The following is a 25,960-nucleotide window of genomic DNA, read 5'->3' on the forward strand; positions in this document are numbered from 1 at the left end:
CAGCTAAGGCTCAGAACTCCGCCAACCACTTAGGCTTTTAGGCAAAACGCGATGCAACCCTAGAAGGCTGGTCACTGCTCTGCACCAGCTGCCAGCCAGAGAGACAACAAATAAAAATGGAAGATCCTTCTCTGTGAGAAAACAGGCCTCGGACTCAAAGCGGGGGGCCTGAGGGTAAGGTGAGCAAAGAAAGGCAAGGCGAGGGCGCTGCTTCAAGAAGCCGGGTTCATTCAAACCCCGAGGACAGCAAACCCCGCCTCCCCACGCCGCCGCCCGCTCAATCGCCGAGCGCTCCGGGTGTGAGCTCGCCCCGCGGGGAGCGGCTTGGAGCCGAAGAGGCGGCGGCAGAGGTGCTTTGGGCAGCCCCGCGCGACGGATAGGCCCAGGCAAAGAACACCCATTCCCCCTCCTCCTCGCTCAGTTCAACTCCCACTCGGCCCCGGCCACGCCCTGTCGCCACCGCCCCCTCGGGCAGCTTTCCGCTCGGCAGCCAGGCCTCGGTCGGGGGCGGGAGAGAGGCGGTGCCTCGAAGAAGGCACCGCGGCCGCTGGAAACTACGAGTACCGAGAGCCTTCGCGGCACTACCCCACCCCCTTTCTCCCACCACTCAGCGCGCGTCACCGTGGGCTCAGCCAATGGAGACCGAGCCAGGGAAAAAGGGCGCCCGGGTCCGGATGCGCCTCAGGAAAGCCATGCTCCCTACGCGGGGGCAGCGGGCACTTCACCCGGCGCGCCGATCTGTCAGTGGTCTGCACGCGCCCACGTCCGCCCCTCTCGCTTGCCTGGGGCAAGGGCCCTACTTTTTTCTTTAGTGGCAACTGGAGGGATTGCTGGAGCGGGTTTTTGAGTGGAGGGCACTGGGAAATGAGTAGGGGGCGGGATATCCTGAGACAACAAGTTTGGCTGTATGGAGGGCCTACCGACAGCGCTCCTGAGCTAGAACGCCGAGAGAAAGAGCCCCGCAGGAGCCGGGGAGGAAGAGAAGAGCTGCTAAAAGAATAACCCCGAGAAAGGGGGTGGAGAGGAGGCGGCCCCAGCGCCCCGGCCCCCGGCAGGTCGGCGGCCAATCCGCTGGGGGAAGGGGTGGAGAGTCGGAGGCTCCGGCGGAGAGAGGCCGAGGGGGGTGGGGAGTCGGCCGGGCTCGCACCGCCCTGGCCCCGCCCCCGACCGCGCCACCGCCCGCGCTGTGCGCCGCCGCTGTCAATCAAGGGCGAGTCAGCCGGGCTCGGGCGGAGAGAGGAGCTGCTACGCCACAGCCCAGCGGCGGCCATTCGCGGAAAAAGAGGCAGAGCCTGTGCCAGCTACAGCCTCCTCCGAGCCACCGCGGGCGGGCGGGACCGGCCTCTCCTCCCGCCTCGCCCCCACCCCCACCCACCTCTATCCCAGTGTCTCCGTCTGAGGGTTTGTCCTGTTAATGCGGGATGAGCGGTACGTATTCTCCACCCCCCTCAGTCTCCTTCGCCGCCTCCCTCTCTCCCTCCCTCCCCAGACCCTGCTCGGTTCTTCCCCCTCCCCCGGGGCCGCTGAGATGCTTTAAGGGGAGGAGGAGAGGGCGGGAGGGAATCAGGGGGAGGGAAGGAGGGTTGTGTTTTGTCTTAATGTCTGAGAGAGAACAACCTCCTTCTGGGTGTTGCTCTGGAGCCGATGGGTCGGGTTTCAAACCACGTTTTGTGATATCCCCCTCCTCCCTTCCCTCCTTCTCCCCCACCCCCTGCCGGTGTGCGTGGATCGCGGGTTTATGGAGATTAATGTTCCGGGGGAGGGGGGAGAAGAGGAGAGGGAGAAGACGAATAATAATAATCCTGATAACCTGTTGTCGTGTGTGTGTGTATGGTGGGGGGGTTTGTTGCAGATCAGAAGAAGGAGGAGGAGGAGGAGGCGGCAGCGGCAGCGGCGATGGCTACAGAAGGAGGGAAAACCTCTGAGCCAGAGAATAACAATAAAAAACCCAAAACCTCAGGCTCCCAGGTAAAAGCAAGCAAATAAAAAAAATTCATCACGACACATTAGGAGAGAGAGGGAGTTATGCCCTTTAAATGCCCAGAAGTAACAATAAAAATGTTTATCCACTCAAAGCATCTTTCTGAGAGTGTGGAACTTAAATTGTAAATTCATCAAGATTTCACCTCTTTGAGGGTATAACGCTGTTTAAAATTACATCAGGAATTCAGACTATAAGAAAAGGGTGTGTGTGTGTGTGTGTGTGTGTGTGTGTGTGTGTGTGTGTGTCCGTCCCAAGGGCATTTTGAGTTTAGGAACATAACACTTTACAAAGTTTTAAAGAAATTTCCTTTTATTTAAACTTGATATTATAGGACTTGCTTCCTTATTCATATAGTTCTTATCTACTTTTGTTTGTATTTCTTTTTGATTTCTGCTGCTTCCTAAATTCTGTTATGTCGAGCTAAATTCTGTTATGTAGAGCTGTCAAAATAAGTAACCCCCGGCAACTACTGGCCTCCACTAAATCCGCCCACTTTTCTCCCCCCCCCCTCCTTTACCATCCCATTTTGGGTAGGACTCTCAGCCCTCTCCTCTGGCTTTACTGGCAGCTACTTGCAGCAAAATAGGGACTCCTGGTGAAAATCAAGCAACTGGACAACAACAAATTATTATAGATCCAAGTCAAGGATTGGTGCAACTTCAGAATCAACCACAACAGCTAGAACTGGTAACAACGCAACTTGCTGGAAACGCTTGGCAACTTGTTGCCTCCACTCCTCCTGCTTCAAAAGAGAATAACGTTTCTCAACCAGCTTCTAGTTCGTCTAGTTCTTCCAGCAGTAATAACGGGAGTGCATCTCCTACAAAAACTAAATCAGGTAATTCTTCCACCCCTGGTCAATTTCAAGTCATACAAGTACAAAATCCAAGTGGTAGTGTACAGTACCAAGTAATTCCACAACTTCAGACAGTGGAAGGTCAACAAATTCAAATCAATCCAACTAGTAGTTCATCTCTACAGGATTTGCAGGGTCAAATTCAGCTCATTTCTGCAGGTAATAATCAAGCTATACTTACAGCTGCTAACAGGACAGCTTCTGGGAATATTCTTGCTCAAAACCTGGCAAATCAGACAGTTCCAGTCCAAATTAGACCTGGTGTTTCAATACCACTGCAGTTACAGACTCTTCCTGGTACTCAGGCTCAAGTTGTAACAACCCTACCAATTAACATTGGAGGAGTGACTCTAGCTTTGCCAGTGATAAACAACGTGGCTGCCGGAGGAGGGACTGGGCAGGTTGGCCAGCCTGCTACTACTGCTGATAGTGGGACTTCCAATGGGAATCAGTTAGTTTCCACACCCACCAACACCACTACTTCTGCCAGTACTATGCCGGAATCTCCCTCCTCCTCCACTACCTGCACGACCACTGCTTCAACATCTTTGACAAGCAGTGACACATTAGTGAGCTCAGCAGATACGGGCCAGTATGCAAGCACATCAGCCAGTAGTTCTGAACGCACCATTGAAGAATCTCAAACACCTGCTGCTACTGAGTCTGAAGCCCAGAGCTCCAGTCAGCTTCAGCCTAATGGAATGCAGAATGCACAGGATCAATCAAATTCTCTTCAGCAGGTGCAGATTGTAGGCCAACCTATCTTACAACAGATCCAGATACAACAGCCTCAGCAACAGATCATTCAGGCTATTCCACCACAGTCATTTCAACTCCAGTCAGGGCAGACAATTCAGACCATCCAGCAGCAGCCTTTACAGAATGTTCAACTTCAAGCAGTAAATCCGACTCAGGTGCTTATCAGGGCTCCAACTTTAACACCTTCAGGGCAAATCAGTTGGCAAACTGTACAGGTTCAGAATATTCAGAGTCTTTCAAATTTGCAAGTTCAGAATGCTGGGTTATCCCAACAATTAACCATCACCCCAGTGTCTTCAAGCGGTGGCACAACTCTTGCTCAGATTGCTCCGGTGGCTGTTGCTGGTGCCCCAATAACTTTGAATACTGCCCAGCTTGCATCAGTGCCTAACCTTCAGACAGTGAGCGTTGCCAACCTGGGTGCTGCAGGTGTTCAAGTGCAGGGAGTTCCCGTTACAATCACTAGTGTTGCAGGTAAGTTATGACATCTTTTTAAGTACCTTTTAAATAGTTTTTCGTAACAATTACTGCTTTTCTTTGCTAATTCTTAGGTTTGACTTAGACCTCTGAAGTAAACCCAGAATCATAAGGAACCAGAAACAGGAATATTATACTAACAAACATAGCTCTATAGTAATCAGGGTGACATGTTCACTTTTGTAGATTTTATAATGTATTAAATTTGTTAGTTTTTTTAAAAGTATTATGGGACAAAGCTTTCTGATTAGAAACATAATTGTCTTCTGTAATTTAGAGGTCTTATTTGAATACATTCGAACTCTTCAGAAAGAAGCCTAGTCAAAATGATATTTATCTCTTTGAGGGAAAGTAATTTTAAACTGAGTTGGCATATATAATTGTGAGTCTGTTGAACTTTTAATTCTGTGGTGTGATAAGGCTAACTTTTTTTTCGTGGAAGTTATTTCTCAAGCTTCAGCATCTTGTCACTCATGCTTTTGTGTTTTATTACACTGGACTGTTTTAAACTAGATACTGATACAGTTGAGAGATAATTTTAAGTTGTAAATTGTTTGGTTAACTTTTATGTCTGCTTTTATGCTAATATCAGGATTTGAATGAATAATCCTTCATTTATAGAATTATATTTAATTACATCTTATGGTCATTGTGTGATTTGTAGATGTTTAATATAAGGTTGGTGGAAAGCAATGAAAAATGTTGACAGTAAAATGTCACTAATTTGAATTGTGGTAAAGTTATTTTTAAACCAATTGTAAAAGCAGTTGTTATTTGTTATGCATATAAATAGATACTTCTAAAGTACTTGGGAAGTAGTTTTAATCTTTTTTGGACCAGTCTTATTGTACCTAATAACTTTTGTTTTCTAGTAATTAAACCCTTTTCATTGATTCTGATTTGATGAAAACCTCATTATGTTTTAGTGCCTTTGATACTTCCAGAACTTGTTAGTTAAATATTTCTATTTTGATAATCTGAGATAAATAAGTTTATCACTTTTGAATGATCTTTCTTGACACGAGTTGCAGAAAAATTACACTAGGGTGTTCTTTTATGGTTAATACCTAAAGTGGACATATATATGTAAAATTGTAAATTGCCAGATAAAGCCATCTGATTCAGGAGAACCAAGATTATATTTTTTATCCAGATACCACTGCTTCTAGGCCAGCGCTATCCAGCAGAACTTTCTGTGATACTGGAAATGTTTATGTGCCCTATCTAAAATGTTAGCCACAGGCTACATGTGGCTGTTAAGCAGTTAAATGTGTCTGGGGCAACTGAGGAACTGAATTTTAAATTTTATTTAATTTTAATTTAAGTAGCCACATGCGGCTAGTGGCCCCTATATTGGCAAGCACAGTCATCTAGTTAGTGTTTTGATTGTAGTACTTTTTCTCCTAAAACTATTACAGCATAATTACATAAGTGTTTCTCTGGATTACAATCCTTAACTTGCTTTGTGTCTATTTCTTTGCTAAAAACTTTGACAATAATTACAGTATTTCAGAAAACTGTTTTTGGTGGGTTGAATGACAGTTTGCATTGTCAAAGCAGAAGTTACTTCACTTCCATTTCATCTTGCTTATTAAACATTAGTTAGTGAGTTGTGATTAAGAGAATTGAGTAACTTATAATTTAGGTTAGAAGTAATCAATTTTTATGCTTTCTGGTTGTTGTCTTTTGCAATCCAGAGGTTTTCCCTTAGCCATTGTGAGGGTAAACAAATGTTTGGCCACCCAAACTTAGATTAACTTGAATGGTGCATTATAATAAACACAGGATCCAGTTTTTGGGAGTAAACAAATGTTTTGGCCACCCCAACTTAGATTAACTTGAATGGTGCATTATAATAAACACAGGATCCAGTTTTTGGTAGTATAAGTTTTGAATTGTGGGGGGTCAAGGGATTTGCCTTTCAAACAAACTTTCCAGGTGATTCTAAAACTCATTGAAGTGGCTGGCTGTGGTGGCTCATCCCTGTAATCCCAGCACTTTGGGAGGCCAGAGTGGGAGGATTGCTTGAGCCCACTAGTCCAAGACCAGCCTGGGCATCATAGGGAGACCCCGTCTCTACAAAAAATTAAACAAAAATTAGCTGGGTGTGGTGGCACACCTGTGGTCTCAGCTTCTTGGGAGGCTGAAATAGGAGGATCGCTTGTGCCCAGGGGATCCAGGCTGCAGTGAGACCCTGTCTCAAACAAACAGACTCACTGAAGTTTGAGAATCAAGTGTCTGGTCATCAGCAGTGAACCAGAAGACAGAATATGGAAGCAGGTGGGGGTGTTGAGCTAGTTCATTTGTGCCTCAGAGAATGGATTTCGGTGGCAACTACAACTTTTTAGTTTTTATTTTACAAGTGTATATTGAGACGGCTATTGTATGCTGAACACTGCCAATAGGTGTGGTTATTCCTTCATTTTCAGGGATAATTTTTTCACTTAAAGGATTTACATGATTTGGGTGGCTCTGTTTAAGTATAGGAGGAAATTTGAACTCTATATAGTTGGATTTTTTCCCCCCGAAACCAAAGATTTAAAATTTTGTCGATGTTGTTTATGTTCTAATACATATGCTCAATCATTTAAAAAAGACAGCAGTCTGACAAAGACCAGAAATGTACCTTGCTTGATGTCTACAAGTCAATACAGTTAATCTAGGCCTAGTTGTTTGCAGATTTTACCCCATTGCGTAGCATGGTAGGTGCTGGACAAATGCTCTTTGAATGAAGGTATAAAAGATGATGAAGAAAATAGCAGTTTGTAATTAGGAGCAATGCCTTGGAATGGTTTTAATGAAGCGAATGAAACAACTTTGTTTTCATTGATTTCTTTTGACTTTGCATTTTTAAGACACTAAGAGTGGGCCAGGTGTGATGGCTCACACCTTTAATCCTGGCACTTTGGGACGCCAAGGCAGGCGGATCACCTGAGGTCGGGAGTTTGAGACCAGCCTGACCAACAAGGAGAAACCCTGTCTCTACTAAAAATACAGAATTCACCGGGCGTGGTGTCACATGCCTGTAGTCCCAGCTACTCGGGAGGCTGAGACAGGAGAATCAGTTGAACCCAGGAGGCGGAGGTTGCAGTGAGCCTAGATCACGCCATTGCACTCCAGCCTGGGCAACAAGAACGAAACTCCGTCTCAAAAAAAAAGAAAAAAGACACTAAGAGTGGGACACCAGGAACTTTACTGTCTTGACAAAGGGGAGAAGGAGTAATGCGTACCCATATCGCCCTTTTATAAATGAGCCCTGAAAATTCAGATCTTTTACTTCATGACCCCATTCATCTGTAAGTACTTTCTTGGTCAGTTCATTGTGTTCCCCAGGAGAATGGTATTGTTTAATCTGTGGGGAAAATTTTGCTCTAAATTTTTATGACAAGTCTTGAAAAAATTAGTGGCTTTGACAGATGTAATTGCTAGCTCAAGGACAATGAGCTAAAACTCTCCACCATCTACCATTCTCATTTTACTCTTCAAGAGGTTAGGGGAAGTCTGGATGATATGGACAGAAAAAAAGTAAAATCATACAAAGTATATCTAATGAAACCAGTACTTGAAGCTGGGGAGCTTCACACTTAGTTTTATGAAATGAGAATGTTAGTGACAACCTAGGGGGATCCCTTTCCCATTAATAATGTGTTCAGTATAATGTGTTTCTGTGCTTTGGTCTCAGCTGTAAATCCTGACCTTCACGCTGAGCATTAGTTAGAATTGTAGTAGGAACTAAATATGTGTATGCTCTGCATTCTTTTTGTTTCGTTATTGGGATTCTGAATTTGACTTAAAATTTTTTTACTTTCACTTTAAAAAAAATAGATTTGGGGGGTACGAGTGCAGTTGTATTACATGGATATATTGCATAGTGGTGAACTCTGGGATTTTAGTGTATCCACCACCGAAATAGTGAACCTTGCACCCAATAAATATTTTTTCCACCCTCACCCCACCCCCCACCTTTTGTAGTCCCCAGTGTCTGTTATTCCACCTGTATGTCCTTGTGTAATCATTTTTTTTTTTTAGCTCCCGCTTATAAGTGAGAACATGCTGAGTTTGACTTCAAAGGAAAAACAGAAACCTTACTTTAAGCTCAGAGACAGCTAATTGTACGTCTGGCTTAAGCTCCTTTATTTTAACTAAGTGAGGAGAGTGAACTACCTGTTTTCACAGTGTTTTCTAGTAGTCCAAGAGCCCTAAATAAAGTGAATTTCAGGTGTTACATTTCCTTAGTTAAAGAATTTAGAGCTTGTAGAAACAATTGATATCTAAATCTGTAATTCACTTGGAGTGGCCCACAGTGTGACTTATTTTTGGCAGTAATCATCATATGTAGTAACAGAGCTCATACTGTAAGCCTTTTGATTGATGAACTATTATTTCTTTGTCAGTTTTAGTGGAACTTAACAGTTTTATGCTGGTTCTCCCACAGAGGAAGTTCAGACTTAATGATAAGATACTGCTGACCCTTCAAGAACTTGATTCTCTTACCTAATTTCTTTACTTCTCCAGGGAATTAAAATATGAAACCTGGGGATATAGTATGAAACCAGAAATGGGAGGACCAGTCCTTCATTATTGGTAAAAATAGGTAACAAAGAAAATATTTAAAATTTATATTTAATTTTAAAACTGAATTTAATCCAGTAGAATTAACTTCTTACACTGATCTTTTTTTCCAGAGCTTTTACTAAAGGTGGAAAATTGGTTTGACGTTTAATACAAATACGGTTTTCCTTTGCCATGTATGTTTTATTAATTTGGATTTCCCTAATGGGCATCTGTATATATATACATACTCATGTACTCCTGTGTTTGGCTCCTCTTTTTCCAGAGGAGTCAGATTTACTCAAGTAATCTTATTTCTTTAAAATTTTCTAATACTGTTTGTTATAGATTGGAATTCATTATTAGAAACTTAAATCTTATACTCAATACAAATGACTTAGGTTCTGAACTAAGTCAGGCTTTACCTATTAAATGATTTTTTCATAGAAGATGAAAAGTACTCAATGTAGAGCCACGTTAATTTTTTAAAAGGGCATTTTTTTTTTTAGAAGTATTCAGGATAGAGTAGCAAAGGAAAATAGAGTTGTTTGTTTGTTTATATTTGAGATGGAGTCTCATTCTGTCGCCCAGGCTGGAGTGCAGTGGCACGATATCTATTCACTGCAACCTCCACCTTCTGGGTTCAAGCAGTTCTCCGGCCTCAGCTGTCCAAGTAGCAGGGACTACAGGCACATGTTACCACACCTGGCTAATTTTAGTAGAGATGGGGTTTTGCCATGTTGGCCAGGCTGGTCTCGAACTCCTGACCTCAGGTGATCTCCCCACTTCAGCCTTTCAGAGTGCTGGGATTACAGGCGTGAGGCACCGTGTCTGACTGAAAATAGAGTTTTAATCACCTGCTTTTCAAATTCTGAGTCAGAGAATATATAATGAGTAATACGGAATATTGGGGCAGGCATGAAAGCAGGTTGAGAATATTGGGGCAGGCATGAAAGCACTCACAGCTCTAAATTTGCTTAATCAAGAGAGAAGATAGGGAATGGTGCTACACATAGATCTTGTTGAAATAACAAGACTTACAAAATGATAGAATTGTAGGTGGAAAGAATCTTGGAGATTATGGCTCAGCAGTTGTAACCTTTTGATACTGCTGGTAGAGTCTATTTATAAAGGCATTTTGTGTTTTTACTGTTTGAAGTGAAAGCAGAAATATGGGTTGAAGGTTCTGCATTGCTACATTAAGTACTTGGGGGTGACACAGTAAGGACTGACAGTAATGGGGGAACCTGGCCTAATATCAGACTATATACATATATGTGCTCTTCTGTACTTTTCTGATGTGGGTTTGAGTTAAGATTGGATGTTGAGTTAAGATTGGATGTTCATAATGCTTGTCATTTTGCTACCTAGTGAATAAGGAAATTGTGGCAAAGGAAACCTGTTGAACCACAAATTGCCTATTTAAGTACGTGGTAAGATGAGGGCTTAATGAAATTGTAGTTACTAAGGTAACTTAAAAATAAATGAGCCTCTTTCTCCCACCCTCTTTCCTTAGCCCTATTTTAGAAATGAAGAAATTGAAGCCCAAAAAGGTTAAATGACCCTCTTATATTTGATGGCAAAGTGAGGGCTAGAATCTTGACTTCTCCTCCAGTTGTCTTTCTACTGCATTTCTGGGTTTGCTTTTTGGAAGTTAAGACAATAAAAATGGATGTTATCCTAGGGTCAGAAGGAACTTTCAGATTCAGTTTCAGGCTAGTATCAATAACTTAAAATTTATGCTGCGTGGTTAAAAAGTACCAGAAAATTTCACATGAATAACACCTCAATTTTTAAAAATATTCTTAACTTCAGACAAATGAGCTTGATAACCATCCTTAGCAAAGTCCTTGAATGAATTATTGAGTAGTTGGCTCTTGAGCATTTTAAAAAAGAACTGAGGAATCACTGGGAGCTAGTATGGGTTCACTAAGAAACTAGATTCTTATCTTCTTTCTTTAGGGTTTCCAGATGAGTATCCAAAGGAAATAATGTTAACATAATTTATCTTGATTTTAGTATTGATAGTTGTGGCCTCTTTGAAGGCTCACAGCTGGTTGCACAATTGTATGAAAAGTGGTAATTGATTATTCACCTCTGTAAGAGGTCTCACACTATGGCATGGGGTTCTAATTTTGATGTAGTGTGGCATTTTTTTTTCAGATACCAGGTTGAAGGATGGCTGAATTTACTGAATTCAAATATGAGACAGAGCTGGTAGATGGTGCTAATATGATAGAACTGAGATTCAGAGTGATCTTAACAGGCTGAAATGGTGGGCCAGAATTAGTAAGATATAATTAACAGGTAAGATCCTCTACTTAAGACGGAGTGAATTACATACCTACAAGGTAAAAAACCTGGCTTGGCAGGAGGACTTGTGAAAATGATTTGGAATTTATTGGCTTAAAATGAACTGAGAGTAGAATAAAGCTTCTTCTGTACCTTGTGCTTGTCAGACACTTCTGCAATATTGTGCGCAGTACCAGGTGGCACATTTTAAATGGGACATTGACAGACTCACAAATGTATGAAGAAGGATTCCCAGAATGAAGAATGTGGAAAACATTTCATACTAGCAGTAATCAAAGAACGGAGTTTTATCTTTAAAAGAAAATAAGAAATTGTGATAGCTGTCTTTAGATGTATGAAGGGCTTTGTTTTTTTTTTCTGACATAGTTCTATAATTTTGTTTGGCCCTGGAAGAACATATGTATATGCACACACAAAGACAGGCTAGAGTTACACAACAGTGGAATGGTTTGTTTCATTAAGTAGTGATCATTGAAGATTGGATGTTCATCTGTCAAAGATTCTGTAGACTGCAAAAGAATTTCTTGTACCATATAGAAAACTTGATTAAACTATAAACTCTGAGTCTTATTCTAATTCTAAAATTTAAGATCCGTGAAATTAGAGTGTATATTTTATTTTGTTCTGGGTACTCCCATCCAGTACATGGTCAGAAGTCTCTGTAAGTCTTAAACTTACATGATTAAGTATTTAGGGATTTTTGTGAGGGAGATTTAGGGTGATATTTACCATTTTTCTTATAGAGGCTGTATAATTAGGGTGAATTCTATTAAGCAATAAATGTAGCACTTTCATAAATTAATATATTTCTGTTCATTCTTAAATTTACTATGTGCTTAGGTGCTATTTTTCTATGTCATTTGTTCCTTTATTTGGTGAATACCAACACATTACTATTTTAAACACGTTTTAGTTCTGACACTGAATTTGTAGTTAGGATATTTTATCTCGGTATCGTAGCCTCCTCTTATCCGTGGTTTCTGTTACCTGTGGTCAACCATGGTCCAAAAATATTAAATGGAATATTCTAGAAGAAAACAATTTGCAAGTTTTAAATTGCATGCCTTTCTGAGTAGTGTGGTGAAATCTCAGTCTGTCCAGGGCGAATGGGAATCTTCTCTTTGTCCAGTTATACCCTCTGTATCTGCTAACGAGTCACTTAGTAGCCTTCTCAACTGCTGTGATATCACAGTGTGTTCAAGTATTTTTACTTTACATATTTATGACCTCAAAGTGCAAAAGTAGTAATACTGGCAATTTGGATATATCTAAGATAAGCCAAGTATATGCCAAAGAGAAGTTGTTATCTCATACTTTGTATAATGTATAAATTAAACTTTATCACAGGTGTGTATATATGTATGTATGTATGTATGAAACAACAATATGTATAGGGTTCGATCCGTGGTTTCAGGGATCCAGTGGGGGTCTTGGAACATATTCCCCACTCTGATAAGGGGGGACTGCTCCAGCTCTTTAACCATAGTTGTGTTTCTGATACTATCACTTTAGTGTGAACAATGTGATTACTTTTTCTTGAGTGGAATTAGAAAACAGTTGGAAAATCTAGGCTCCTAAAAGAGCCCAAATTCTGGGAAGCACTCACAGCTTTAAATTTGTCAATTTTCCCTATGGAGTAAGTAAAATCCAGCATGCCTTTTTATTTATTTATTTTTTAGGTATTTATACTGATCTTTTATTTGTATAAATTTGTGAGGTACAAGTACAATTTTGTTACACTGATATGTTGTATAGTGGTGAAGGCAGGGCTTTTAGTGTGTACATTACTGCAGTAATGTACATTGTACCCATTAAGTAATTTCACATTCTCTACTCCCCTCACACCCTCCTTTCTTTTCTTTCTTTCTTTCTTTTTTTTTTCCATGAACAGTCCTGCTGCAGTAGTCCCCCCTTTTTTTTTTGGCTCAGAATATCTGGTACAAAGGTGTTTTTTGAAAATGTTTGAGGCTAAGTGCAGTGGCTCATCCTGTAATCTCAGCACTTTGGAAGGCTGAGGGAGGAGGATCACATGAGCCCAGGAGCTTGAGACCAGCCTGGGCAACATAGAATGTACCTCTACGAAAAAAGGAAAAAGTAAAAAATCAGCTAGGTGTGGTGGCCCATGTTTGTAGTCCCAGCCACTCAAGTGATTGAGGCGGGAGGATTGCTTGAACTCAAGAGTTCTGTTCAAGGTTGTAGTAACCTGTGATCGTCACTGCACTCCAGTCTGGGTGAGAGAGTGAGACCTTGTGTCTTAAAAATATGTCTATATGCATGTAAAATGTTTAAGACTCAAGAATCTCTCGAATAGATAAAGTGATAATTCAAATATATGAAGCTTCTCTTTTCCTGAGGGATGATAATAAAGTTAAGGAGGTAGGAAATATCTGTGCTTGATCAGAGGTATGGTTCCTATAGTAGATTTATTATTAGTGCAGACCACATGTACCTAGAGGCTTCATAGAGCACAACACTAAGAATTAAAACTCACATTTTCGCTTGGGTGCTCCCCGCCTCCACCAATTAGTTGTACCACTCCAGGCAAACATCATAATTGTAGTTCCATTCCTTTTTTTTTTCATTTGCAAAATAGTGATATTAGTTCCTACCTTCTTTACCTCATAGAGTCTCAAAGATTAGATAAGATATGTAAGAAAAGTCTTCGAATAATGTAAAGAAAACTGTATGCAGGAGGTGGTAACCCGGTGACATCTCTACATAGTGACACCCACTGGAAGAATGTGAAGTAGTAAAGTGGGAGAATGAGATATTTTAGGTATGGATGTTAGCTTGAGTTATATGTCAGAGGTGAATGAGACATTTGTGTAAGAGGAATGTCAGAAAGCCTTCGTAAAGTGCAAGCCAGGGTGAGGTGAGGTGTATGGAGAGAGGTGTGTTTACAGGTGGAAAAGAACCGTGGTGTGGCCAGGCATGGTGATTCACACCTGTAATCCCAGCACTTTGGGAGTTTGAGGCAGGCAGATCACTTGAGCTCAGGAGTTTGAAACCAGCCTGGGAAACGTGGTGAAACCTATCTCTACTAAAAATACAAAAATTAGCTGGGCATAGTGTTGCATGCCTGTAGTCCCAGCTACTCTGGGAGACCGAGGTGGGAGAATTGCTTGAGCCTGGAAGTCGAAGGTTTTAGTGAACTATCGTGCCACTGCACTTCAGCCTGGGCAACAGAACGAGACCCTGTCTCAAAATAACAACAACAACAACAAAACAGGTGGTATATTTTAGTATAGTAAGAACTAAATGTCTGCTGTCTGATTAACCCTTGTTAGGTTCTGAAGATACTAACTAAACCTGTCTTAAAATGATGCTTATGTTCAGGAGAAAGACTTACATACATGAAACCATTATATGGCAGCTGCAGCTACATATGAGAGTTTATACTTAAGTACTGGGTTTTGAGGCATGGAAAACAAGTGTGAGAGCTCAGAAGTCAGTGAGGTTAGTGGGAAGTAAACAAGAAAGGCTTTTTCTGGTGGAGATAGAACTTGAAATAGGCCTTAAAGATTGGTTTGGAAAGTAGACATTTGAGACTTTGGGGGTGACAGGTGAAGAGTGAGGATGGCTTGAGTCAAGCTGCTAAACTTGGAATGAGCCTGATGGGGACCAAAGATTGGAAAAGCGTGAAGCTATCATGTGGAAACTTATAACTAACACAGAGAATGATGGGTTCTCTTCTGTGTGCTTCCTAGAGGCTTAGTGGTCTCGCAGAGTAGCTCAGGGTTTGCCAACCAAACAGCCTGCCACTCCTGCATCAGCCGCAGAAGCGTGTTTGTTGAACCATTTCCTAACATTTTGTTTGAAGAAGAGATTCTGCCAAAATAATAATAATAAATAAATTTGAAAAATCTTGAATCTAGTGGATTGGAGGTATTGAGTAAAAATATTTGCAATGCAGATGATACTTACTAGAGTGTTTCTTTGTAGATAAAAGTGTAGAAAGTTAGAAATCAGGAGCTCAGATAAAAGGATGTTGTTGGAGTAATTTAGTTATGAATTCACAGTGGTCCCTAGAAAGGCTGTGGCAGCAAAGTAAATGGTTACTAAATATAAAAAACAGCTTATTGAACTTCTCTAGGACCCACACTGGTGACGTGAAAGAAATGGTAAGGGATTGGGTAAAAACATAAGATTTGTTTGTTGTTTTCCCCTACTCTGTATCAAGCATGGTAATGGGCATTGAGAAACTAAAGATGAAGTGAGACATGTTTTCTGCTCTCATACGATATATTATCTGTTGTGGGAGACACAGTGTATTTATCTGCCTCTAGGACATGCTTTTTACATTTTATTTTTATTTCATTTTACATGTATGTTTATATACATACATATATATATATATTTTTAAGATGGAGTCTTGTTCTGTCACCCAGGCTGGAGTGCAGTGCCACGATCTTGGCTCACTGCAGCCTCTGCCATCCGGGTTCAAGTAATTCTCTTCCCTCCCAGCCTCCCGAGTAGCTGGGATTATGGGCATCCGCCACCACGCCCAGCCAATTTTTGTATTTTTAGTAGAGAGGGCGTTTCGCCATGTTGGCCAGGCTGGTCTTGAACTCCTGACCTCAGGTGATCCACCCACCTTGGCCTTCCTAAGTGCTGCGATTACAGGCGTAAGCCACCACGCCCGGGCCCATTTTAAATCTTTGAAATTAAAACACACCTTGTAATCAAAGGCATGTCGTAGTTTAATTAGCAGAACTTTTTTCTTTCTTATGAGCACTTGCATCTTAGACTCAATGGTATATAATAGATACTATCTATATTTCTGTATATCATATATATATGTATATATAGCTAATTAAATTATTTTGTGGTGTTTGGTTTATAAAAGCTATGAATGAAATGTTACAGAAGCCCAGAGGAAGGAAGAACTAGTTCTGCTTGTAGGGTTCTGGGAATGTTTTCATGGAAAGGGGTGATAACTGAGCTGAGACTTAAAGTATGACTAAAAAGTTTATCGTGTCAGAAGGGAGAGAAGGGCCACTTCAGGTTATGTTGGATTTGACATGCAATTTGAAATTCAGTTAATTTTTTGTTTTGTTTTGTTTTTGAGACGGAGTCTCACTCTGTCGTCAAGGGTAGAGTGCAATGGCATGATCTTGGCTCACTGCAGCCTCTGTCTCCCAGATTCAAGTGATTCTCCTGCCTCAGCCTCCTGAGTAGCTGGGATTAACGGCACCTGCCATCATGCCCAGCTAATTTTTACTATTTTTAGTAGAGACGGGGTTTCACCAGGTTGGCCAGGCTGTTCTCTAACTCCTGACCTCAGGTGATCCACCCACCTCAGCCTCCCAAAGTGCTGGGATTACAGGTGTGAGCCACCACGCCCAGCTCAATTAGTATTTTGTAAATATTACAAAATTCAGACTTAGCTCAAGGAGTATTCATATAAAAGTTGAATTGTAAGCCTCATGTAAGTAGAGTCTGTGTCATATGTGTAAATATGTGTTTGAATTTATAATTTTATTTTTTTCTCACACCTTGATGAGCATTGCTCAATATCTGACATTCTGATACTAAACCAGAAGAAAGGACACAGGTGGAGAACTTTGATTTCATAGGAGAATGGGATGGACAGATCCTTGGAGTAGACTCAAGATATATATTAAAGGAGTGAGAGAGTTTGTGATCATAAAAGGAAAAGTGATGAATAAAGTGAAATAAAGGGAATTTAAATCTGATTGCTTCATATGTTTTTGTAGACAGTTGAAGGTGAGAATCTTACCAGTTAGGGGAACTTTGAGAAGAAATTGAAGGTGTGTAAAATTTCCAGGTTGATTCTGTCCCTCTGATACTATTATGTAGATGCCTCATAATGTGGCCAGTCAGAAGGGGTTTAGTACAGTTCTGTAAATAATGAGTCAAGTCACCATAGCTTTTTGTTCACAGAAGCGGAGCTGCTTTTGCACAGGAGTATAGGAACGAGATAGTGATCTGTGCTGTGGTAAGTGGGTATCTGTGCCTGGTGTGGGGCTGGGGAAGGGGTGGAAAATCCTTTTTCCAGTCTAGTTGAGGATATCTATGCCAGGGAGTTGAAGGAGAAGAGGGAAGAGGAAGAGACTAGGTGAATATGATGACAAATACTAACTGAATTTATATAAGAGAAAGAAAGGCTTAAAGGGGTTTGTGAATTCTGCAGGTTTTTCCAAATATTTAAATCTACATATGAACCAGGTTGAGACAAACGTTTGACGATATTTGTCATAAATACTACAAACTATGATAACATGCTTGTTGAAGCAAACTTTATTTCTGATTTTGTTAGTGTAGGTTTTTCAAGTTAAAGCATATTATGTTTTTATTTTCAGAATTTCTCTCACCTGTTGTTCTTATTGGTAGGATGTCACTGCCTTTACTGATTTTAATTATAGGGCAGGTAAATGGTTTTAATATCCCCTTGATAGACTTTCATCTATTACCTGTACTCCCTACTGGCAGATCGCATCCATGAATTCAGTCAGCAAGTAAATACTTAGTGTCTGTATTGTGCGACTTGATGTGTTCCTTAGGTGATTGAATAATATGGGACCGAACTCCTGCGTCCATAATATTCCTGCGGGGAGAGAAATTACGCAGTTTTCTTTAAGGAATGAAGCAAGAAGTAAAAGGGTACTTCCTTGAACCTTATGTTTGTTTTATATTTTGGCTGACATTTACTGCATGTTTATAGTATACCAGATAATGTATGCAGCACTTGATCTGTTAACTCATTTAATCTTCAGAATACACTGTAAGGTAAGTACTGCTGACATCTCTCCTTTCAGGTATAAAAACTGAGGCCTATAGAGGTTAAATAATTTGCTCATGGCCACATAGTGAGTGATGGAACCAGAGACTAAACATACTTGTACTATTACCACTTACTGCTCTAAACTATGTACTCTGTATACTGTAGTGTTTGTTTTCTGTGATCATTTATGGACTCAGTTTATTGTTTGTCTCTTATATGCCACTGTTTAAGCACTTTGTATGTATTAACTTATTTTTCACAATCCTATGAAGAAGGTGGTGGTGGTGACCTCAAATTATAGAACAGGAAACGAAGGCTGTCAGAGGTTAATTTACTTGGCTAAGGTCACATAGCCAGTAAGTTAGGGTGCTAGTAAGTACAAATTCTTTATAAAACAAGTCCAGGTGAATAGGACTATAATCTCCCTTTACAGCCAACCACCACTACTTTAAGTATCTTATTGTAATTACTGTGATATACTCAATAAGGAACGGATTCCTAGATCTTTAGCTGACTGCTTCACTCTTTGTGTTCTTTTGGGGGTTTGGGGTACGTATGTGACAAAGGGAATTAGAAAAAGAAAGTTTTTATTACTTTGATGGACTGTGTTGATTGGGAATTTGAGGCTAGTAATAACATCTTCCTGACTAAATATTTGTGTATCACAAACTAATTTTGAATCAATTAAAAACGAAACACAGATTCTAAGAATATAAGCCCAATAAGAGTCTCCATTCTTTTTTTCCTTTCTTTTATTTTTTGAAGAAAAGGGCCAAAAGAGGGAGTCTTATATCTCATTTTGATTAATTGTTGTAAAACCCAGTAAGAATATACTTTGTAAGGCTTACATTTCATGACTTGCTTCTTGATGAGGATGTGACATGTCATTAAATAGGAATTTATGCCCATTTTCTGAAGGAAGTAACATTAAGAAAACCCAGAGACCCTAAGAATTAGTATGTGTGTAGAATTTATGTTCTTTAGCTAATCCTGCATGTAATTTTTATGTAGCATTAGCTTAGTTGACAGGGTTGGTCCTGCAAGTTTATTGTTTTTTGCTGGATAAATAATATTTAGTATCTGCCATTGTATACATCGCATATTGTTCTGGGTGCTGGGGAAACAAAACAGACATATTCTTTATTCATGGAGACTATACTTCGTTCTGGGTGAGTTGTGTTTTATCTTGATCTTAGATTATTGCTGTTTTTAGTAGATGAGAAAATCAAGGCTTAGAAAGTTTAAATGATTTGCCTAAGGTTACAGGATTGATACATGAGGAGTATTGAGAAAAGAACCCAGAGTTTGTGTGGCTTCAAAACTGTTTCTGCTGGTTCATCACAAATCCTTGAGGCCAAGGAAATCATGGTTTCCCTGAAAAGTTTTAAAAGGATTTTCTCTTTTTTTAGTAACAAGCTACCAAAGATAATTGAAGACCAATTTACATTTTGCAAGAGTTTGATACATCAGAGTGCATTCACAGTACACAAAAATAGTTAATTTAGTCCATATTTCCAAAACATATGATTGAGTTCATTTTGTGTATCTTTGTGTGTGTGTGTGTATGTGCACATACGTATGTAGGTACATATATATGTGTGTGTGTTGTGTGTGCACACTTAGTGTATATGTTTACTCATGATAAACACATTCAGGAAAAACTTCATATTCTATACCTATTCATCACCTTCCTTGTTCTCCCACACCTTCCCTATAATGAAGAATACCAGCCCATTTGGAGATATTTCTAAAAATTAGCCTACCTCTTCATACTCCTATCCTTACCCTAAGCCACAAAGAAAACTTGATTGTTGAAATCAAAGTACTTACACAGTCTTCAGCACTTTAAAAATGATTATTTGGCAGCTGTCTGAACTGGTAGTGGTAGCTATGTATGATTTTCAAACTGGAAGGCAAACATGTTTTATTCCATAAGTGGTTTGTGATGAGCAGAATGTAACTATGACATACTTAAAAAAAGAGCTCTGTACTAGGTAGCAGTTTGCCTCTGCCATTAAACAATTTTGTAACCTTTGGGAATGGAGGTCTTGATTTTTTTCTTTTGTACAGTGAGTGTATGTGTGTGTAGTGTGTTTGGTAAAATTAAATAGTTGAAGTACTTTCATTTATTGTTAGAATTCTATACATACTTTCATTTAGTGTTAGAATTCTATAGGTACTTTCATTTAGTGTTAGAATTCCATAAACCACAAATACGTAGATACTAAATTTAGCTTAATTTTATTTCAGTGAGCCAATGGGAAAATACTATTTACTAATATTGCTAGTTTTAAAATCAAACTGATTTATTTTTAAACTGTGAATGGAGCATGTTCGTATAAGGGTTTGTTTGTTTCAACAAATTCTTTTTTTTTCCCCCAAGCCTGGGTTCCAAAAAATGTTTTGACAGATTCGTGAAGCCAAGTCTAATATTGAGTCTAATGCTATTCTCCATAAAGAAGTTTAGTCTCTAGGTTTAAGTCATTTTTAGGATTCACAGAATGTTTTAGAATATGGTTCATTCACTAGCACCCTTGTGACGAGCCATGTGTCCGGCCTTCAGCAACAGCAAAGATGGGGGCCAGGCCCCTAAACCCTTGGGCATGTAGATTGCCATCTGGGACCTCATGTGACTATTCAAAATGCCCTTGCCAGCGGATACAGACCTTGAAGATGCCTAGTTAGAAACCAGCTGCCCTTTAAAGCCACAGAGTGTGATTGCTTAGGCCTGAGCATCTCTAGCTTACAAGCAGTATAACCCTGTAATATAGAGCTCTCCTGTTTAATATTACCTCCTAACCTTTCCAAAACCCAGTACTTTACACCAAAGTTTTTGCCATAGTCCTTACTGCCTTCTTGAGATCTCACTTTTGGTAACCATCCTAAGCTACCTAACCATTTTATCACCTTAGCACCTTATGACTTGGACTTCTGGTCAGTGTGCCCCAGGAACAGTAGTGTGAAATCTAGGAATTTAGAAGTGGAAGAGTTAGATGGATCTTTGTATTTCGGTTTCAAAGGAGACAGCTTTCTAATATTCTAGAAGTTGAAGAATATCATAGCTGATTTATAGTCTAAGAGGTCTCAATAGAACAGTGGAAACTATTTGCTGGACCTGTTGAATTTTCTGCTGGAGTGTTAAGGCAGGGAGAATACCATTTTCAGCCTCACAACTACTGGCACACATAGAGTTTAATGTTGGATTCTAGCTGCTATCTTAGAAAGAAAGTACTTTTTTTGAGACAGAGTCTCGCTGTGTGATCCAGACTGGAATGCATTGGCGTGATCTCAGCTCACTGCAACCTCCACCTCCCAGGTTCAAGCGATTCTCGTGTCTCAGCCTCCCAAGTAGCTGGGACTGCAGGCATGTGCTACCACATCTGGCTAATTTTTGTATTTTTAGTAGAGATGGGGTTTCACCATCTTGGCTAGGCTGGTCTCGAATTCCTGACTTCAAGTGATCTTCCCTCTTCGGCCTCCCAAAGTGCTGGGATTACAGGCGTGAACCACTGTGCCTGGCCTGGAAAAAAGTACTTCTCTAAATAATAGGATTGCATGAAAGTCAAAGGATGCATGTACAGAATGACCCCCTATGAAGAATTTTTTAAATTAACAATAAAATATAGGAATTTAAAATACAGTATTTGCTTAGATTTCATTTTGTAGGTTAATCTAAATTTATTGAAACACTTTAACAAATATTTAATTACCCATGATTACTGAGAAATAAAAGAGCTGGTTTGGAAGTAATGTCTTAGAAAATTTAGTTGAGGTCTAGCTCACTACTACTATACAGAAATTTTTTAAAAAAGAAAATTGTGCTTTCCAGTACCACTGGCAAGTAGTCTTAGTAAAGAATTTGTGTTTCATTAATTATTAAGAATCCTACATGTTTTTTAGTGTAATATTAGCCCATTCTTATTAAAGAACATTGAGCAGTCAATCCTCAGTGGTTAGGAATAGCTGTTTGTTTCTACATGATAATTATATAGATTTAACTTAAAATGAAGGTGACATTGTGGTGTTGGTGAAAATAGGAAAGGACAAGAATGAGACATGGGTTCAATTCCCTGTTCTTTTAATTACTGTCTGTGATGTGGGAATCTCCTTTAGCTTTCACAAGCCTCAGTAATAAACACCTAGACAGGGTTTTTCTGAGGATTAAATGGAGTAATATGTGCGACAACGTATTTTAAGTGCCAGAGCACTGAATAGGTGTAAAGTGTTATTACATCATTATGTTTACCTTTGCTCTTCTAAATTACTATGTGTGTATGTTTAACATTTTATAGTCTTATATTCTATTACATGGTCATTTTTACATCTGGAACATATAACAATGCTGGTATATAGTGTATGTTCAGTAAATAGCCGATGGAAATAAGACTTCTTTATTACTTGGCTCGATTGAGTATATTAACCCTTTTATTTTATGTGTTATGATGCTTTGACATCTGAGGTCTGCTGACTTTGGAAGGACTACCTCTTCTGGGGTTAACCAATTCCTAAAGACAGTAAACAATTCTCCTGCAAATGCGCTTTTCAAAACACACACCAACCAATCCAGAGCCTGCATCCTACCCACCTCCTATATTAGGTTCTCATACTTTAGACCACCTGCTCTAATCACCCCCCAGGGCTAGGTACCAAACACCTAGGGACAGCCTCTATGCCCCACAGTCTTCTAAAGTTATTCAAACTAGCCAATCCTAAGCCTGTTTACCCTGCCTTGCCTGTTCCTTCTGGTGGAAACCACAGTAAAGGACCTTGCCCACAGTTTCTCCCCCTGCTTTTGTCTCCTGACTGACCCATATGTCCCACATCCTATGGCAGGTTGTGCTGTCTCCTCTTGGGAACTGTAACATACTGTCTTTTCAGCGGCAACCAATTTTCTATTAATATACTACCTTTTAAAACTTTGGGCTACTCATTTTTTTTTTCAATCCTTGTGCCAAATAATCTTATTATTAAGAAAGTATTAAATATTGTTAGACTTAAAGCTTTTTTTGGAAGTAACTTGGAGAGATTCAGAATGGTATTAAAATAGATATGTGCGTATAGGTAAATATGTACATATGTTTAAGTATATGTATGTGTATATATGCACACATGTATAATGCATGTATATAAAAAAACTTTAAACTTGATTTGGAAGATGACAAATTCTCATCTATAAGCTCCCTTTGCGGATCATCTTTGGTTCCGCTCTCTTTGTTTATAAATGGAAAAACTAAGGCCCAGTGTGGATATATGATTTACCCAAATCACACTTTTAGGTACTGGCAAAACCAGGATAACCTAGGTATGATTCCTTTAGGCTTAAGTAGACATTCAAATGTAAGCATTTTTTATTGCAAAGAAAATTATAGCCAAGTCTTTCTTCTTGCCTTTCTCAAGGGAATAAGGTATTAAAGTTAATTTTGTTTTCTCCTATCCCAAGTGGCAGTGGTTTGGTTGCTAAGTAATTGTTCCAATTGATGATACAGTTTCTGCATCTAACAAAACTAAAATTTAAAATTTAATACAGTTTTATTTTATAAAACTATTTTTGCTAATAGATCCCAGATACTTATTTTATGTCCCAAATCTGCCCATTTGTATCTCAACTTGTTTTTATGTTTTTTCTTACTTTGTTTTATTTGGCTTTTGGTATTAGGTTTGTAAGCTTGGAAACTTGTAGCAGCCTTTAAGCTAGGTACTTCATTGTAAAGATTTTCCAGGATTTCTGCTTTTATGGTAAATTTGACTGGGTCAAATAGCATATTGTGAACAGAGCCAACATGAAAAATTGCCAACTAGAGATATCAATAATTTGTAGTGAAACAAAAATGATTTGGGAAATTTGGTGGATTTTTTAAAGTAATTTTTTTTTTTATTTTAAGGGGCTTTTTTGGTGGGCATAGTAATATTTAGGTAAATATACATGCTTTGGGGTGAAATAGGTTTCTGTTGTATTCTCTTTCATTGGGCCTTCATGTAAGTGTTGGATCTGGTTTGGTGGTCCACATTTTAAGGAAGAGAGAGATAAAGCCTGAGAAGTGGCTTAAAAATGGTCCTCCATACAGACACTTGTGATAGTTCTCCATTTCCTCAGAAAATTGAACAAATTGTGATGTAATTATGATGGAAGAAAAAATTTAGGTTAAAGAAATACATTCTTAATAATGCAAGTGCTTAAACAGGGTATAACTTACTGAGGAAGGTTATTAACTCTCTGCCCATGAAAATCTTTCATATACTACGTAGTAGCTTGTTCTGGAATTGCATGTCATTTTGTTAGTGGTCATGAATCTGTACAGGTCTGCAGCAACCTCAGTTCTTGCCTCCTCAGAAGAAATAATTTAACCAAGGGGCATAAGGCAGAAGGTGAGACTGAGACATGTTTTAGCAGGAGTGAATGTTTATTAGAAAGTTTTAGGACAGGAATGAAAGGAAGTAAAGTACATGGAAATGGGCCAAGCAGGCGACATGAGAGTCTTGACCTTTGACTTGGGGTCTTATATGTTGGCATGCTACTGGGGTTGTATTACTTCTTGCCTGATTCTTCCCTTGGGTTGGGTTGTCCATATGTGCAGTGGCCTGCCAGCACTTGGGAGGGGCTGCATGTGCAGTGTGTTTGCTGAAGTTTTATACATGCTCACTTGAGCTGTTTTTTCCCTTGCCAGTCCAGTGTTCATATACCAGTTAAACTCTGCCATTTTGTGTCCTAGTGTGCATGCTTGAGCTCACTTGCCCAACTCTTGAGATCTTATCAGGAAGCTGCTGATTGCCAGCTTCAGGTGTTTCTAGCTATTGGGAGACTGCCTTTTCTTGGTGCTGGCTGTGACCAATTGCTATTTTAGAGCGACATTTTAACAACTGCCTGACCACCTGATATTCTTGGTTGCAGGATTAGGGGGTGCTCTCTGTCCTGCTCACGTCTGACTACCTACTGTAACATTTCCTCCCTTAAGAGTCTAAGATCCCAGTTCTTTGAGGAGAATGGATGGTCAGTCTTCTGTAGCTGCTTCCTGCTGACGGGGTTATGGTGGTGGTTCTGTGGGTCTTGGCCTCTTGCTGGCTGTCAGGGCAGGGTAGCTCTGTGGGTTGATGAGAGCTGAATTCAGCCATGTCCAAGGGAGACAGGGGCAGGGTTTTGCTTCTGTCATGTCCCGCTGATGGGCAGTCTAGGAGTCCCCTATAGAAGGGTGACTCTTGAATACTGAGAGGATGGTATTCTTTACTGAGGATCATCTGGAGCTGGATGGCCTGAAGGTGAGAGGAGACAAATCCGGTTATTAGATTTAGAAGACAGGCCAAAAAGGACAAGTAGAGATGTTAAGATAAAATAAGGGCATGAGGACAGATTAAAGAATTCTGAGAATTCTGAGACTCCCAACATGCCAGGCAGGTGGCTGTAGTCATGCTAGCTGTAGTCATGCTGGTTGAGACCTGGGTGCGTGGGGTTGCTAACCAATTCCAATATGCTCCCAGAATTAGAATATTGACCCGGATTTTTACATTACCCATCCCTTTTGTTTCTTCTGAGCTGTAGCCAGAGATCACTGGTTGGTTCACAGGAATTAGCAGATCTATTCTAAATTGCAGAAAATTAATAACAACTGATGAGACTAAAATAACAGTAATACCATAGTTCTTGAAAGATGATTTTTCTTTCCAGTTCTCATTTTTATTAAAAACAAATTATGATAGGACTGATTTGTTTGCAAAATAAGCTTTAGTCCTATTATACTTGGCCTAATGAGTTGCATAAAGCACAGCAAGAATAATTTGCCATATAGACTCCTTTTTAAATTGGCTTTGATGGAACTTCATTCCATAAGGAATCTCAGATAAGGCTTTTTAAAACCTTAAGCCCAGCTATCAGTTGGTGCCATCAGATACCTGTAAGAATTGGACAAATTCCCCTTGTCTTGCTTGGGGCTCCTGGGCCTCTCAAAAGTGACATTCTTTTATTTACCACAGGTCAGGAATCCTATACAGGACTGTGTTGACAAGGTATGAGTTCAGTTTTTCCAAGGGGCTTTTCTTGGCCTTATGAGTCAATTTTGATTCTTAAAGGAAAGCATGCCATTCCAGTCAAAGCCTTGGTAAAATAACCAGTTTATCCAATTGTGTCCTGTTGCAAAACAAAAAAACAAAAAAACAGATTTTTATTGCACTTATGCAAGTAACTATATTGCCATTAGTTAAGAATACTCACAAATGGTTTTCAAATTCTATAGAAATCTGAGAGAAGTATGCTCCAAATTTTGTCTATAGGAGTATACTTTAC

At 39.8% G+C, this 25,960-nt stretch overlaps 1 protein-coding gene across 1 annotated transcript in view; it reads left to right on the top strand.

The window, feature by feature from the left end:
• The first annotated feature begins 1,203 nt into the window (after window positions 1-1,203).
• SP4 (Sp4 transcription factor) overlaps window positions 1,204-25,960 on the top strand; it is an 83,742-nt gene continuing 58,985 nt past the window's right edge. The window contains exons 1-3 of the mRNA XM_011944167.1: window positions 1,204-1,428; window positions 1,853-1,968; window positions 2,519-4,073. Of these exons, the coding sequence (XP_011799557.1) occupies window positions 1,422-1,428; window positions 1,853-1,968; window positions 2,519-4,073 (1,678 nt within the window). The 5' untranslated portion in view covers window positions 1,204-1,421. The remainder of the gene's footprint in view (window positions 1,429-1,852; window positions 1,969-2,518; window positions 4,074-25,960) is intronic.

The sequence above is a fragment of the Colobus angolensis genome, unplaced genomic scaffold, assembly GCF_000951035.1.
Source record: "Colobus angolensis palliatus isolate OR3802 unplaced genomic scaffold, Cang.pa_1.0 Scaffold229, whole genome shotgun sequence".
In the NCBI taxonomy this organism is placed as follows: Eukaryota; Metazoa; Chordata; class Mammalia; order Primates; family Cercopithecidae; genus Colobus; species Colobus angolensis.